General features: G+C 46.2%; 1 protein-coding gene across 5 annotated transcripts in view; it reads left to right on the plus strand.

Annotated features, from left to right (window-relative positions):
* Nucleotides 1–18356, plus strand: part of LOC129385417 (japanin-like) — a 107801-nt gene that overhangs the window by 43684 nt on the left and 45761 nt on the right. For 4 of the 5 annotated variants that reach the window (XM_072284032.1, XM_072284033.1, XM_072284031.1 and 1 more), the window contains one exon: nt 5204–5302. The exons of the other annotated variant lie outside the window; for it this stretch is intronic. In XM_072284032.1, coding sequence (XP_072140133.1) covers nt 5204–5302 — 99 coding nt within the window. The remainder of the gene's footprint in view (nt 1–5203; nt 5303–18356) is intronic. 5 annotated transcript variants of the gene reach the window in all.

Raw genomic sequence — 18356 nt, forward strand, 5'->3', positions numbered from 1 at the left:
CGTCACCCAAATGGCAACGCTTTTATTTGTCGTTTTGGTTTAGTGATTCCCTATTTTGTCTAGTTGAATATTTGGTGTGAATTGAGGTCGTGAGGCAATTTTTATTTCGATTAAGTTATAACAGATGGAGATAGAGGTAATTATAATGCACTACTGCTTTATGCATCGCGCTTGTCTTCTGTGTTTTAGTACAAGCGGTCATATGCATCAAAGAGACAGAGTTTCGCAATGCTTTTATTCCAAGGCAAGATAGGCTTCTTCCGGGTTCTGCCGTTGTTAAAGCACCACGACACACAGCAGTAGCTGCCGCAGCTTGGACCGCCGGACGGTATGGCATCAGCACGGTCTGAAAATGTCAATAAGTGCACGCTTCGTTAATTGCCAAAAACATATGTACACGTCACAACTGAACCAGGAAACCGCTTTGAATGAATAGCGAACCGATGCACATTATAAAACCACCGACACATTCTGACCTCTGACCCATAAAACTCGGACTTACAAGGATAAATGTTAAGACCCCGTACAGGGGTGTTCAAAAGTTCCCAGGCCGCCATCCTCTGTAATCACATGGCATCGTGGCCTGTGAACTTTTGGACACCCCTGCACGTACTCAGTATAAGGAGCACATTGGTAGGCAAAATAGCAGTTCACATAAGCGTGGTAAAGATAAATTCGAAACGTCCAAATACGAGACCTTTGTTCAACTGCGCGCCACACCACGCCTACGCGACAATACGTTGTGCAATGTATTCCGCCAAGAAAAAATGGTAAGGAACCGAAAGTTACTAGAATGCGCAGTACTTCCCAACACGGCCGCCGCAATATGTACATGCAATAATCATTGGGCACTTTTCCCCACCGTTACTTTCCTGTATAAACAAACCGCACGGACGTATACACCACCGTCCCTCCGTGCGCCGTAGATACGCACCTCACTGCAGTACGAAACGCAATAAGCTACGGTCGCTATTTATGTCACGTGCCATTGTTTGCAAGCAAAATTATTAAAATATTCAGGAGCCCTTACTCTATATGGGAAAGGAGTAAGCAAAGCTTGGCTACATCGTGCCTAACGTCCTGATTTTCTTTATTTAGGTAGCTCCCATCCCCGCAACGCCGTTTTCGGTCTAATTGGCGTGGCGTCATTTATGTTCCTTCCAGCGTTCGTCAGCCTCTAGAACGGGCCAACGAAAGGACCGTCAACCGTCACACGATCATGTAAACGCGGGTTAGGAATTCAATTTTCTCGAAACCGGAAGTTTCCTGAAATGTGCAATTCTTGATATTGACCATAAGCGCTGTCCAGCAGATCGTTTTTAGTCCGCCAACACGAACTATTTCAATGGAGCGACGATACCGTGGTTATCCCAAACAGCGCTGGGCAAGAACGATTTACCCTCGCAAACCGAGGCGCAGCGTCTCGATGGCGTCTGACAAGCTGCGAGTCGCAGTGCAGTGCACATCCGTGAACCAGTCGAAGTTCATGGCAGCTTCGCGTTGTTTGATATTTTTCACGGAACGCAACCAACAAAGGTTATTCCGTTCTCGGCGGGGGTAGCAAGAAAGCGCATGGTACAGCCCTCTCGCTACGCGTTTCTTGAGATGGCATGCTTTTCGCATTGTTCGCGTCTAGCCGCCACATATAGAGCCACAAATCGTTTTTTGAGCGAACGTTGTCACCCTCACAAGTCAGTTACTCCAAGCTTCGCTTGAAAACGTGGCTGCCCGGTCTCAGACACGAAAACACCGCCGCAGCCGACGTTCAGGAAACCTTCCCGCTGGCACGCCGCTGGTACACGAATCGTTCATTTCTTCTCGATGGACGAATGGTGATTGGTGATTGGTGTTGATGGCAGTACAAATGAAGAACAAGAAGCACGGAAGGTGTCTCGGATGAATTCTGTTTTTATGTATAAGAAACACGCCAAATTTGGGCGTATAACTATTATATTGTAAAACGATTGAGCAGAATTCATTACATTTTCTTTTTTTGCACCTGCGTCCTCTGGCGTTTGGTGAGAGCACTAGTTCGTTACGTAGCCGTGACGTAGTTCCTGAGGCCAGATTTCTCGGAGTGTCCGCTCTTAGTCTTTTCTTTCTCTATGGCACGACCACTAACCGAGCTTTTGAAAAAAGACGCCCCTTTCCAGTGGGGCGATAACGAGGCCTCAGTATTTTCGCATCTAATCGACCTTCTCACAACGCCTCCCGTTATGGCCCATTTCAATCCTTCTGCGCCTACCAAAGTCACGGTACCAGCGGTCACAGAATTGGCGCAGTACTTGCACAACGCCATTGCGGCAACGACCGTGTTATCACTTATGCCAGCAGGCTCCTCTCACCCTCAGACCGCAACTATTTCACCACTGATCATGAGTCTGGCCCTAGTTTGGGCGATTGCGAAGTTCCGCCCTTACTTATATGGCTGACCAATGTTTCTGTGTAGGGAAATGGCACCTCCGCAAGCTGGCGCAATGAGCCTTTTTGCCGCAATCCGCGCAGCTCAGGGTCGCTTTGCTGGGTGGAGGCTAGAGCCTGGCAATCCACAGGGCAAGCAGGCACAGCGCCGACCCGTGACAGTGCTTTAACTGCCAGATTTTAGGTCGCTCAGATATAAGCGATGTCCGTACACAACTCGGAGATAAAGGAAAGTTGCGGAAGATTGCGTTTCGAGTACGAGCAACTCTTGTTCTTGAAAACAAAGGTTAAAGGGATGTGGTCGGTCAAAATGTAAAAGCTATAGCCTTCAAGATAAAAACCGAAATGCTTGACAGCGCAACAGATGATCAACGTCTCCTTCCCGAAGGTGCTGTAGCGAGTTTCTGGGGGTTTGAGGTGCTTTGAAAAGAAGCCCAGTGGCCTACAGTTTATGTCATCGCGCTGCTGAAATACTGCACCCACTGCCGTGGTTGACGCGTCTATTGGAAGGTGAGCTGAGGTGTCGTGCAGCTGATGAATCAGCAACACTGCAGCAGCGAACCGCGTTTTGGCTTCCTGGAAGGAGTGTCCCTTCTCCCGGAACCAGTGGCAGGTAGGCGGTTTTTCTGGAGTCACGACGCGTGCCGATTGTGAACCCTCACATCTAGATTCATATGACTGAGGAAGCCCGCTTCCAGTATATGACAAAGCTGACGTCAGCGATCATAAACACCCATATGTGCAAGCGTTAATGTCCAGTGTCTAGCGTTATTCAGCGGAGCCCATACGATGTGATGTTAGTCTTGTTCACTGCATGGAACTTAAGTTTGGACTTGCCGCTTTGGTGATCTGCGGCCGTGGCGGGAGCGATAGACAGCTCGGCTCCGGTGGCGACGAGGAGGCGTGTGCTGGTGATGCAGTCGACTACGAAGGATAGGTAGCTTGCGTGAGGGCCACTGTCGCTTGCCACTGTTAGCGACTGGCTGCCGCGTTGCCCGTCCACGAACAGGGCTGGATGCAGCGACTTGGTTGTTCCCGAAAGCGACATCCGAAAGCGACAACTACCACGGCGAGCATCTAGGTGCGCTCCGAGGCTGTCAAAGCATACTGTTATACCGATGTGCGTCCGCAAAGTTGCCACCCATCTTCAGGTTCTCCAGTGCGCTTGTAAGGTGGTTGACTGCTTCCTCCAGCCTAGAGAGTCGGTCTCCTGGCTCTGAGACTCGCGCTGCGGCGACAGGTAGCCGTGCCGCAGAAGAATAGTCGCACATGCGGTCAGTGAGAGCAGCTAGTGAATCGAGACTCGTCTCATCAGAACCGCCAACACAATGCGTGCAGACTGTGAGAGGTGCCACAAGAACAGCTATCGCGAAATTGGAAGCTGGCTCTAATTTACGTAGTGACCACACAGCAACTGACGCAATTGGTGCAGGCTATGTGACAGTCATTGGTCGCCGAGTTGCTCGGACCGGACCTCTTCAAGCTTACTCTGTTGGGATGGCTCTTGGTGATGCAGGACCATGCGTTTCAGGTCGTCGTATGCTGTGGCCGAAGGTGCACCCGATAGCAAGTCGTCTATGGCATTGGCAATATTGGAGGGTAGCCCAGCGACGACGTGCTGGCACCTTGTTGTCTGTGAAGTGATCCGCCGGAGTTGAAAACGGGCCTCTACTTGCATAAAGCAAACGTAGCAAATTATTGTGCCAAAATCTGGGCTGCTGAAGCTCTGTGGCGATGACAGGAGACACAATCGTGACATCTTTTTTTTGTCAGCAGGAGTAGGGGCAGCGTCGTCAATGTCAGTGTTAAAAAAACATAAATGTCGTGCGTCACCACTTGTTGAGAGCTACCAACCCAAACCCCACTCACCCACATACACATTTCTACTCACCCACACACACATATGACAGAAACAAATAATTTTAATTGGATGCCTTTCATCGCCTGCAACGGGTGCGGTAATTAGTGGATATACGCACACTCTGGCGTTAGTTAACGCTCAACAAAGCAAGCGTCCTTAACCGGACTGGATGATTATACACCCGCGTCTCCATGGATTCATTGTTTCAGTAAGTCTGCATAAGACTATTCCCGGCATTTATTTTATTTTGTATTCGTCTAACTTTCCGAGTCTAAACGGATTAGTGCACATTACACGCACAGGGCGTAATTCCGGAATATATGCAAACTCTAGCCAGCAAAACACAGTAAGTACTTTATAGGGGGCAACGGTCCTTCAGCAGGATATTTAAATGGGTCACATTGGGCAAATACAGCGAGATTCGTATTTAGTATCATGTTTTGTGACGCGTGAATTGGTCTCATGGTGATGTTTGCAACCTCGTAACGCCCTGGTCAGTATGATGTTGCGCAGTGACAGTGCAAAGGCTGACCGCAAATTTTTCAAGTAAATTGTAGCAGTTTTACGAAATATACTAGCTTACGGCTAGTAAGAAAACTTTACAAAATAACTCTTCTTCGCTTTCGCATTATATTAAAGATATCCGAAAAAACTAATAGTCCTAGATAAGATAAGACGCAATCAAGTAAATTTCACTTCAAGGATATCGTGCAGAAGTGGCAATTGATATGTTGGGTTCATATTTGTCACATGCTTAGGTCTGTATTATGTTGAATAGAGTGTCGCCCTTTTGCAACGAAATAAACAAGTTAAATTTCGAAGTAAAAACGTTAACTTAAAAATATCGGAAAGGAACCGGCTTCGAATATGTTACTTAACAAAGAAAATCAGCACTAAAATGCTACATCGTGGTGTGTGCAGACTCCCTGGTAAACTACACTGGAGCACAATCAACGTACCGCATAATCTATTACAATGATGAGTCTATGGTTCTCGGGGACAAGATGCCAACCGTATCGGGTGAGTGAATTTTACGTGCTTTTTGTACAGTGTCATTAAGTAGGTCATTCATCGTAAGATTTTTCGCGTCCTTTTTGCAATATCTCTGCCACAGCTTCCATGAAGACCTCTAATTTTTCTCGTATGGCGCCCCGTTCTCTGTAAAACTAGCACAGGTGTGAACCTAATAACTTGATTGAACTTGAACTACTGTTTGGATAAGGCATCTCCTTTTATGTGATATATTAGGCAGCATTTACAAATAAATGCATAATTTTGTTACATGCACATGTGGGCATTGCTTATTTTAAGATAAGTATCATTGTTGTACTGAGTTTTACTGTGGCCACTGTCAAACGTCGAAAATTGTTACGTCCTACAGATCATCTCTATTGCCTGCAGGCTTATCGCTCAAAGCACTATGTTAGGCGTTGGAAACTTCGTTTACTCCACAAAATTGAATGACCGAAATGGGAAAACATGCGCGTACTGATATTTGAGCAATTTTCCATTCCCAGAAACGAAGACACATTTAATACAGCGAGCTCTCTCTTAACTACATTACAATAATAACTATAGGTTCAACAAGTAAATCCTATTGGTTAGCACTGACCACCGATTTATTATCTCCAGTTTGTCATGTTTCTTGTGGTCCGATGATTGGCACGTGTTACTGAGTGCCATTTGCGTTTTCACATAGGCCAAGCTTCCCGTGGTAACTATCTACTGCGCCTAGGAAATTTCGTTCTTTCAGCGTAAAATTGTAACACTTGGTACGTGTAACAGCTAAGCCAGGTAAATTTAGAAGTGCGCAAGCAACGCATTCAAAACTCCTTCGTTGAAATACCAGGCCTTCCAGGCAGCATAGAGGCTATGCGTTGCGCTGCTGAGCATGAGGTACACGCACTGACGATCAAATACGTAGCATTAGCTTCCCGTTAATGAATTCCCCATTCTCTAAATTAATCCGAGGGCCCACGCTGCGGCGTGCCTCACAGTCAGATCGTGATTCTGGCTTCTAAAATCCCAAAATGTAATTCATATTTCCATATGTTGGATCGTAAATAGCGGGAAAGCTCCTAGAAAAATTACGATAAAGTAGCAGTACGCCACATACCATAAACTGAACTACAAGTTTTCATTTAGTAGTATAGGCGTAAAATGCACTTCGTAGCCTACAAATACAATAATCGGCCAAGTGTAGAGGAGGTAAAAACATTGCGCCTATATGGACGCCATTACATGGTCCCAGAAAGAACACCCTTATTGTTTCTCGCCTTAGATGACGCAATCTACAAAATACGTTTTTGTGTTTCATGTTAATGGGGAGGGCTGCTTAATATCTAACATACTAATGGGCATTGTATGTATATAATAATGCTCACAGAAAATAGTACTAGAAAAAAAATTTACATCAGAATATTGGGATGAAAAATCTACACATCTTGTTCGCAAAGATTTCTCTCTACCCCAAAGTCATTTGCAAAATAAAAGAACCCACCGTCCCAGGCAAATTATCCTCCATATTTTTTTTTTCTTTTCCTGTCGGATTTCGCTCAAAACTATTCAGAGTAAGTGTGCGTTTTTCCTCCAAATATTTCCCCGTCATAGAATGCACTTAGTGGCAGGCAGGTAGGTAGGAAGGTAATGTCTTGTCTCGTTTCGTTTCAAGCCTCTTAAGTAAAAGAATTATATGCTAACCCTCGGCACATCTTGGAATATATTTGAAGCATTGCGTTCGTGAAGTAGTTCTTGAACGCTGTAGAACTAAATGCTATTCATACGATCGGCTTTACTTTATTGCCTCTTCGGCGCGTGCCGAATGACGTGTGGTGAAGAATGTGTAATTTCTGTGAAATAGCTACTCGGCTCTGGCACAATATAAGTATGCGTGTAATTGCGGCCAAATGGGTAGTTCATCAAGGTGTTCTTCTGAGAGATGGAGGCGCTACCTTACCAATGGAGAGGTAATAGTTTTTCTATACCTGTGCGTATTCGGGTGGCTCTAAACTAAAGCTATTCTAAAATGTCTCTATTCCATCTCTGCAATCCGTCATCAAATATTCGCTGAACATTTCTGGGCATCCCCACATCGCTTCTCCATTACGAGACGTCATAAATCCGCCAGAGCTGCCCATTTGCTAAAAAGTGCACACGCTGACTCTGCATGACTAGACCAATGAAAAGAAAAATCATCATCATTATCAGCCAATCTTATGTTCACTGCAGGACGAAGGCCTCTCCCTGACATCAGCAATTACCCTGTCCTGCGCGAACCGATTCCAACTAGAACCACGAATTTCCTCATTTCATTGCACCGCCTAATCTTCTGCTTTCCCCTATTGCGCGTCGCTTCTCTTGGTACGTATTCTGTAACCCTAAAGGTCCAATGGTTATATAACCTACGAATTACATAACCTGTCCAGCGCAATTTATTTCTCTTAATGTCAATTAGAGTATCGGCTGTACCCTTTACTCTCTGATCCAAGCCGCTCTCCTTCTGCCTCTCAAGGTTGTGCCTAGCATTCTTCGTTCCATCTCTCTTTGTGCGGTCAATAACTTGTTCTCAAACATCTTTGTCAGTCTCGAAGTCTCTGTCCGATGTGTCATCACCGGTAAAATACCTGATTGCACATCTGCCTTTTCAATCATAATGGTAAGCTTCCAGTCAGGAGCTGACAATGTCTGCCGTATATGAGCCAAACGATTTTCATTCCTCTATGAATTTCCTTCTCATCCTCATGATTTCTTGTGATTAATTGAAACAGGTAAAACAGTACACCACAGCCTCTAGAGGCTGACTGGCGATCCTGAACTCCCATTTGCTTGCCCGGTTACTCATCATTACCTTTCTCTTCTGCATAAAAATCTTTAGCCCCACTCTTACACTGTCTCTGTCAAGGTCTTCAATCATTTGTTTTAACTTGTGTGCAATGTTGCTGAATAGAAGTATGTGATGGGCAAACAGAAGGTTGCTGAGGTATTCGCCGTCGATCCTTACCGCTAAGCCTTCACAGTTTATTAGCTTGAATATTTCATCGAAACAGGCAGTGCAGAGATAGCGTCTCCTTGTCTTACCCCTTTCTTTATATAAAGTTTGTAAACAGGGATGAAGTGCCTCAGACAGGCTGGCCAACGTTTCGATAGGAGGACCTATCTTTGTCAAAGGCCTTTGACGAAGATAGGTCCTCCTATCGAAACGTTGGCCAGCCTGTCTGAGGAACTTCATCCCTGTTTACAAACTTTATACCACAGTGTGCTATTCCATCTGTCAGCCCCTTTCTTGTTTTTGCCCTTTCTTTATAGGTACCTTCCTACTTTTCTTGTAGAGACATAAGGTAGCTGTGGAACCTCTATATATGTTCTCCAGGATGTTTACGTAGGCGGTCTGTACTATATGATTACGTAATGCCTTTATGGTTACTGGCATCTCTACGGAATCAAGTGTCCTTTCGTAATATATGAAAGCCATATAGAGAGCCTGATTGTAATCTACGGATTTCTCCATAACCTGATTGATGACATGGATGTGATCCATTGTAAAGTATCCCTTCCTGAAACCTGCCTGTTCCTTTGGTTGGCTAAAGTCCATCGTCGCCCTTGCTCCATTAGAGATAATGTTGGTGAATATCTCATACAATACTCGGAATAACCTATTGGGCCTTTAATTTTTCTGTTCTTTAATGTCTGCATTTTTGTGGATTGGTATAATATTTGCATTCTGCCAGTTTGCTGGGACCCTTGCAATCGATAGACACGTCGTATAGAGAGCCACCAGTTTTCCAAGCATTATGTCTCCTCCATCTACGATTAGGTGTACTGTTATTCCCTCTTCTCCTGCCGCTCTTCTTCGCTTCATCTCTTGCATGACCGTTCTGACCTCATAGCTAATTATAGGAGGTGTTTCTGTATCCTGTTGATTACTGTTTCGAATGGAGTCACCCTGAGTCCTCTGGGTACTGCACAGGTCAGTACAGAATTCTTCCGCGGCTGTTACTATACCTTCGTGATTGCTGATAACATTACCCTGCTTATGTTTCAGTGCCTACATCTTGGTTTGTCATATGCCAAATTTACTTCGCACTGATTTTAGACTGCGTTCATTTCTTACAGCTTCATGAGTATTTGTCACGTTATAACTTCGAATATCACTTATTTCACCTTGATCAGTTTTGACAGCTCCGCAAATTGTATGTTATCTCTTGAGTTGGACACTTTCATTTATTGTAGTTTCTTTATTAGGTCCTTTGTTACTTGGGAGAGCGTGCCTACTGGTTGCCTTGGTGTCTTGCCTCCCACTTCATATGCTGCCTCTGAAGCCAGCCTAGTTAGGCTTTCATTCATCCCCTCTATTTCATCTTCATCTCTCTATTCTAAGGCTGCATATTCGTGTCCAGCCACCAGCATGAATGTGTCTGTTTCACCCTCACTGCCTCTAGATTGGCCTCTTTCTCTTTGACCAAGTTTCCGCTTTTCCTCCTCAAATTGAGGTGGATACTAGCCCTCACTAACCTATGATCACTGCACTTTACCCTGTCTATCACTTCTACATCCTGGACTATGCTGGGATCAGCAGAAAGTATGAAATCAGTTTCATCTTTGGTTTCACCATTAGGGCTTTTCCAGGTTCACTTTCTGTTGCTATGCTTCTTGTTGAAAACGGTGTTCATTATTCTCAGCCTATTACTTTTTCGAATTCTACCACAATTTCTCCTCTAGCGTCACTAGAATCGACGCCGTAGTTGCAAATTGCCTGTTCACCAGCCTGCTTATTCCCCACTTTTCATCGAAGTGGCGCATTACTACAGTATAATGAGTTTGCACTTTTCTCATCGCTAACTCAACATCTTCATAAATGTGATCTACTTTATCATCATCCCGACTAGATGTTGGAGCGTAGGCTTATACTACCTTTAATCTATACATCTTATTAAGTTTGATTACATCTGTTGCTACCCTCTCATTAATGCTGTAGAATTCGTGAATGTTGCGCGCTTTGTCATTCTGGAGTAGGAATCTTACCCCATATTGCTTCGCATCTGCGAAGCCTCTATAACAGAGGACATGGCCGTTAGCCAGCACTGTATAACCTCACCAGTTCCTCTAATCTGGCTAAGGCCCAAACAATATTTGATAGTTCCTCAAAGAGTCCTGCTAAGGTAACCTCACTCAACAGAGTTCGCCTGTCAATAGTTGCCAGGGTCAGTTCCCATTGGCGTCCTGTCCAGGTGTAGGGTTGCAGGTCTGACCACCGCCTTGGTCAGATGCTCCGCAGCTGCTGCGAACTGAGGGCCATGGGTTAATTGTAGGAACCATGATGGAGGGGGTGGCATAATACTACCCCAGGGAGGCCAAATCCTGTTCTGGTGAGAGGTGTCTGTCTCGAAGTTTAGTCGGCCTTCCGAACTTGGTGGTACCTGTATTAGCACAGCCCCACTCGCTCTCGGCATCTTTTGCCCGTGTCAGGCATCACACCAAGCCGCCAGATCTTGTGTACTGGAGGAGGTCGAAGTCAGGCACACCATCGTTAGAAGTAAAAAAAAAAAAATAGAAGAAATGGAGGATTCAAAATTTAGCCTGTCCCAACAGAGCATTCGACATACCTTAGTCAGATAATCCCGCAGGCAGCGAGGCTACCTTATCGCCGACAAGTACAGCCAAGAGGGCCCTACATGCCTAAGAGATCCGTCGACATGCCGTCGATTTGTCCGGCCTTTGCGGGTTTTAGGTTATAGGCAGCACAATATAGTGCCAATTCAAAGTGCGCCCAACATCGTAACCTAATTATTTTCAGTTCGAAGCGTTTTTCGTCGTTAGCCCTCCGATATTGCTGCGAAGTTTTCGGGCTACGTCCATCTCTCCTGGCTGTCAGGCGGTGTCACAAAACCACGAAAGCTCACAACGTCCAAGGAAAGTGTACGCATAAAAGATGAATTGTTATGTCTAATACAACTGAATATTTTGTTCGGAATGCAGAATACAACCCGGTTTGTGTACTATAACAAAATTGATAGTATAACTTTCTCAAACGTATTTAACACGTATATGACACCGCCCCAACAACGTTTCCTCAACAACATTCCTATTGTTGCATTTTTAACTGTCCGTTGTTTGCAGCCGCGATTTTCAACCGCGAACCTCAAGATAAGCAAGAGTAAGCTGGCCAATCGTAGACGCCGGTACCACCCTGCTCACCCAGCTATCTCCTTTCATTGTGCTAGCTCCACCCTACCAACATCATTTACAGTTCTGGGTGTTCCTCGGCTTTTCTCAGCCAATAAAATAAGAAGAACCTGTCAAGATCGGCAATGGTATTTACTTTGAAAGTAAACAAAAGCGACCTCATACAATCGAATATAGGGTTTAATTGGACTGCTGAAACGCTGCTGCGTGTCAGTGTCCAATGCTAACTTCTCCAGATACGTAAATTTCACGCGGCAAGATTCGAATACAAGAAGATGAGAATACTTTTACGTTACACCACCCCTGTTCGGCATAAAAGCAGCAGCAAAGAACAGCCACGATCAATAATTTTGTACGAGACAGTTACGTGAGAAAGCTTCGATTTAAATGAGTAGATCGCATGCTGAGATCGGGCCTCGGTTGCCCTGCCCAACAGCCACATTGTATACCCATTACGCCTAGAAACCACGCATTCTTTCTCGTGCGAAACTCAACTAGCCCTTAGACAGTATGCGCGTACATCATTTCGCGTAGAAGAAGTGACTGCGCGTACATGTGAACCAATCGACAATTTCAAAAATATTTTGCGCAAGAGCCAGAACGATGTTTTCCAAATAATATTCCATAAGATATAATATCTTACTCTAAGAATACCTGGCCGAAATGTGTCTTTGTGTCGCTTGTTTTGAGATGAAATCTTGACGTCTCAGCTTTTCTTGCAGATCACGGCTGTAATTATAAGTAGAGGGTGGCACTTTCGACAGGGACAACTAGCTTTTATTTTCTGCTTAACCTAAAGCGTACATTGACGATAAAAGCATTCGATCGGTGCGTGCTGGCTGAGAAGTGTTGAAATAACAGCTACGGAACGGCGGGGATGTTCCTTGTTTTGCAAGCAGGTTCTGCAGAGCAGCCGCAGCACCCACGAGGGCGCGCAAGTAGTTCATTTTTGTTAGGGCGTAGACGCACGAATGAAACGGGAAAATGTCTCTCAACAATAGCAGTCCTGCGTCATGGCATGGAGTAAGAAATTGTTTCCAAAAGCCAGAACACGTCGGTTTCCTATATTTTCCCTTCGCGGCAGCTATGGACGAGGACCATGTTATTTAGCAATGAAATAATTCAGTGACGATTGAGGTGCTCAATAATGTGAAATTTGAGCGCAGCTCTATACGTGTTTTAATTTCGAGATGTATTGAGTGGCGCAGACAACCTGTTTCTAGCGGCCAGCTCCGAACCGAGCGAAATTTGGCGAGACTGCCTCGCTAATCTGGAGATAGCGCGAGGCAGCGCGTGGGTGTCGAGTGGGCGTGATTTACATGCAGCCGCCGTGGACAGGACTCCGCCCTTGCCGCGCTTTGTTTCCATACAGACGATGCGCACGACTCTGGGCCCGTCTCGTAGCCATCGTCGCCACACAGCCGTTCTTGCGTGGCATTATGCTGTTCTCTTCACGCGTTCGCCTTACCCTTCTGCTCCATTTTCCGCCTCATTCTTGCACCGTATCCAAGGAAGAACAGCATATCAGTGGTGTATGAAGGGCGTCCTGAGATCGCTGCAGTTAATGGAAAACTGCGGGTGCGTTCGGCGAACGTGCATATATTTCTTTTTTGAGGGTGTGCTTTGCGGGCACAAGCGGTAGCTTATCACGCCAACAGCACATAACCAGAAGATATAACCCTATCACTTACCTTATTCCCTTTCGTTAAACTGCATCATGTGCAAATACAGTTCGTATATTAGCACTTCATTTTGCAGCGTAAGCTGGTATGGGCTACTTCCAATAGCCATTTCGGCTAGAGATGTTGTCCGCCGCCGCCCGAGCCGGTATCGGTCGCAGCTATCGTTAGGGTCCTACCGAATGCGGGGATTGCCCGACAAATGGTTGTATTGTCTTGAGGAAAGAAAAGAAGATTATAAATAGAAGCGGATTAGAAGGAGACGTATAAAAAATGCTAGAATAAAAAAATCGACCAAGAATACCATACTCTCTCATTGTAAACTCCAGCGCACCCCTATACGTGTTTTCATTACGTGATATATTGGCGGACGCGGGCCCACCTGTCTTGTGGGGCACGTTGAAAACGAGCGGAATATGGCGCGACTGCTTCGCTAATCAAGAGATACCGAGATCCAGAGCGTGGATGACACATGGGCCCGATCCACAGCTGCCATCGCCGGCAGACCTCCGACACGACGTGCGCGACTGTCGCAATCGTCGTCGCTCTGAGCTTTTCTTCCTACGCTATCGTCATACCCTCCTCTGCTTTTCGCCTATTCATTCCTCTGAACCCTCTTCTCCCCTTTCTTGCTCGCGTATTTTATCTAGCACGGAGCTCCGTGTTCGCTCTTTGATCATACGCCGTTCGCTAAGTAACGCCGGCACTGACGCTCGCCGCAGGAGCAGCAACTTATCAGCTGCGCTATGAAACACGTATGGCGCACCTGATTAAATGAGCAGGCTAGGTTACTGTTTGTCACGACTCGTAGCAGTTGCATAGGTTGCACTACAAGGTAGCTTGTGTTTCCTATCAAGTATGTGGCCCCAATCACCATGGCAGATTGTCCAGCAAATGGGCGTACTGTCTTGTGAAGAAAAAGGTTAATGCGACGTGTGCAGCCATTCCAGAATGAAAAACATATATACCATACCTCATTAGATCAAGCGGGCTAGGTGACTGCTCCCTTTCAATGACGATGCCAATAAATAATTATAAACACCATCAAATTGTGCTGCTCATCACGTGATGCCACATGCCAGCCGCGTAGCGTTGACGTGTGCAAAGTTTTCATTGCAGTTGCGTTGTATTCTCCCAGGTGTCCTGATATGTAGCATTGGCATGTAGCCGTTGCATATTGCATGTGATTGTTGTGTTCATATAGGAGGTTGTGGCCAAGTACTGCACCAGGGTGGCCAATCATGCTCTGGTGAGGGAGTGCGTCACCGGTTCTGGTCACCGGGATCAGGCCACACTCCAGGCCTGTTTACGCAATTTTATCAACACACGGATATTTTTTTCATCCGCTGAAAAATTGCGCGGCATCGGGATTCGAACCACGGACCTCTTGCACGCGAGGCGGGTGTTCTACCTCTACGCCACCGCTGCACCATGGAGTCATGGAGGCATGACGGAATCAGGGTGTAGACGAGCCGTATGTAAAAATACTGAAAGATATCTATTGCGGCTGAACAGCCACCGTAGTCCTCCATAAAGAAAGCAACGAAATCCCAATAAAGAAAGGCGTCAGGCAGGAAGATACGATCTATCCAATGCTATTCACAGCGTGTTTACAGGAGGTATTCAGAGACCTGTATTGGGAAGAATTGGGGATAAAAGTTAATGGAGAATACCTTAGTAACTTGCGATTCGCTGATGATATTGCCTTGCTTAGTAACTCAGGGGACAAACTGCAATGCATGCTCACTGACCTGGAGAGGCAAAGCCGAAGGCTGAGTCTAAAAATTAATCTGCAGAAAACTAAAGTAATGTTTAACAGTCTCGGAAGAGAACAGCTATTTACAACAGGTAGCGAGGCACTGGAAGTGGTAAGGGAATACATCTACTTAGGGCAGGTAGTGACGGCGGATCCGGATCATGAGGCAGAAATAATCAGAAGAATAAGAATGGGCTGGGGTGCGTTGGGAAGGCATTCTCAGATCATGATCAGCAGCTTGCCATTATCCCTCAAGAGCTAAGTGTATAATAGCTGTGTCTTACCAGTACTCACCTACGGGGCAGAAATCTGGAGGCTTACGAAAACGGTTCTACTTAAATTGAGGACGACGCAACGAGCTATGGAAAGAAGAATGATGGGTGTAACGTTAAGGGATAAGAAAAGAGCAGATTGGGTGAGGGAACAAACGCGAGTTAATGACCATCATCATCATCATCATCATCAGCCTGATTACGCCCACTGCAGGGCAAAGGCCTCTCCCATACTCCTCCAACTACCCCGGTCATGTGCTAATTGTGGCCATGTTGATCCTCCAAACTTCCTAATCTCATCTGCCCACCTAACTTTCTGTCGCCCCCTGCTACGCTTCCCTTCCCTCGGAATCCAGTCGGTAACCCTTAATGACCATCGGTTATCTTCCCTCCTCATTACATGTCCTGCCCATGCCCATTTCTTTTTCTTGATTTCAACTAAGATGTCGTTAACGCGCGTTTGTTCCCTCACCCATCTGAGTTGAAATCAAGAAAAATAAACGGCCATGGGCAGGACATGTAATGAGGAGGGAAGATAACCGATGGTCATTAAGGGTTACGGACTGGATTCCAAGGAAAGGGAAGCGTAGCGGGGGGCGGCAGAGGGTTAGGTGGGCGGATGAGATTAAGAAGTTTGCAGGGACAACATGGCCACAAATAGCACATGAGCAGGGTATTTGGAGAAGTATGGGAGAGGCCTTTGCCCTGCAGTGGGCGTAACCAGGCTAATGATGATGATGATGATTGCATGTGAGTTATCTCGAGCAGGCTAAGTGCCTTTATCTCACCGCTTCGTATGAAAAGCGATCCCGATAAAATGATCATCATCAACAACAACAGCATAGTATCGTGCTGAGGGTCAAGAGGTGTGACATGTGCGCTGCGTACCCTCAATACCTGTGTTTACTCTTCGGTACACTTTATGGCACCTTCTCCCAAGGTATAAGGTGCTGCTGAAGAAGCTAATTGTAGGCGACGTGGGGCTAAGCATACCGCTGTGCAGAGAACTGCACAAGCTATAGCTCACCGTCGACGCCAGCGGGACACCTCAGATCATTCTCGTGAAAACGGATGAAAGCGACATCGCCGCGAAGACTCTTTAGAGCGTGCTGCCGAAGAAGAAGCTGCTATGCAGTCGCTCCTCGAGCTTATGCTGCGATTGGGCTGGGTATGCGTTCCAGGCCTGCGACTTTTTTATTGCTTATCAGCTAGGTTATTACAAGACATATTCATCTATCTGTAATCAATAATTGTTGACATGGTTTAAGCACCTAATGCCATAAACCGGGCCATCATGTTTGTGTTGTATTAGCTGAAGATGTGAATCTATGTTGCTCAGTAAACTGTACAGGCGCAACGCGCGAGAAATGATGGTCAGCATGCCAGGATTGTCACTTGATTTGTCACAGCGCGTGGGTGTGTGCAGGGACCCCGGTAAATGCTCGTTAATATGGAAAAGGATGCCAAACTTAGACGCGGAGTTCACAGCGTTCACAAAAAGCGGAATGTCCTAACTCCCTGAACCGCGATCTCGGATTTCAAGCTGCTGCCCACTCTGGGACTGATCCATCATTTCCTGAACTCATAGAGGCATTCATTAGAAGTCTGGCTACTCTGCTATGCTTCCACTGCCGATAGAATAACCGGGGACTGCTGCTTCCCAGCAACGCACAGCTTCTCTACCATATGGACGTTTGGCGGGGCGACAAGTTACCAATGCGGTTTCAGTGGTGACTAAAGGACGCGTGAGTAGATTTGAGGAACTTTCACCTGAGTGTATTGATGGAAAGTTAAAGGCTACCTGTTCACGGTCAAACCTATTCCTCTTGCATTCCCTCATCATCGCAACATCCGTTTACTATCAGTAAGGAGCATGGTATCTGTGTACAACTGCTATTGTTTTTAACCCCTCTTTCTTGGAATAACTCGCTATATGGAGAGGGCACGGAAAAGGCTATTGGTTTTCACGCCGAGTGCTTTTGCTACTGCGAATCAAGCTATGCACTAGCTGATTTCCTGCGCCTACTACGAACGGAAATGACATGTTCAAATGCGGTGAAGGTGGTCGCAGCAAATTGTGCTCAAGCATCAAACCAGATGGCTCATAACATGCCAAAATTACCAAAAGATTGTTACGGGGAGAAAATATATGTATTTACAATACGTACACTTACAAGGTTGTAGCTCCGTAGCCAGGGTAACACCATCTATTGATCATCGAGACACTTCAACCTCGTCCTCACCTCCCAACGTCCATTTGTCGACAGCGGCACAAACTCGTAGGTGACATTAGTCCACGGTGGCAGAAGCATCGTATAGATGCTTCTTAGGGTATCGAATCAGTGTGCGAATTATGGGGCTTTAGTCGCGAAACGTGCACGATATCTGTTCTTGGTGGGGTAGAAAACGTCGAAGTCACAGGTCATATCTAAAATGTGAGGTTGGTGACTTGCCGAACAACTCGGTATGGCCAAAGCTATCGTGGCAGCAGTTTTTCGCAAAGGCCGACGCGAAGGGAGGATAACTAAAGCAGGACAAGTGACCCAGGGCTGAAATGAATGCTCCGATGACGACTGCCGTAACTGTGCTTTTGGATAGTCTGAGGCACCAGAAGATGGTCACGGGCAATGCGACGTGTTGCAACTGCGCGAACAATGGCTTTGTGAGCATATAACATGCTAGTGTTGGCATCGGAAGGAAGCAGGCAGTCAAGAGGCAGGAGATGGGACACGGCCATATAGTAGATAGAACGAAAAATAACCAGCAATATCGTGACCCGACGAATTGTATCCAAACGTAAGCGAAGGGTAACGTGCAGTCCCAATCCTGTTGATCATAAGAAATCTACATGGAGAGCATGCCCGTGAGTGTATGGCTGAGACGCTCGGTAAGCCCATTTGTCTGTGGGTGGTAAGCCATCGTGAACTTGTGGGACGTGAAGCAAGAGCGAAGAAGGTTGTCGACAACCTTAGAACGAAAACAGCGGCCTCTATCAATCAGTAGCTGACGTGGGGTACCTCGATGTAAGATCACTTCATGAAGGAAAAAAATCAGTCCCATCAGTGGCGCAGCTCGTAGTGACGGCCCGTGTTATGGCATAACGCATGGTATAGTCCGTCGCAACGGTCACCCACTTGTCGCCCGAGGACGAAGTTGGAAATGGGCCAAGGAGGTCGAGGCCGATT

This window comes from Dermacentor andersoni, chromosome 8 (genome assembly GCF_023375885.2).
Source record: "Dermacentor andersoni chromosome 8, qqDerAnde1_hic_scaffold, whole genome shotgun sequence".
Lineage (NCBI taxonomy): Eukaryota > Metazoa > Arthropoda > Arachnida > Ixodida > Ixodidae > Dermacentor > Dermacentor andersoni.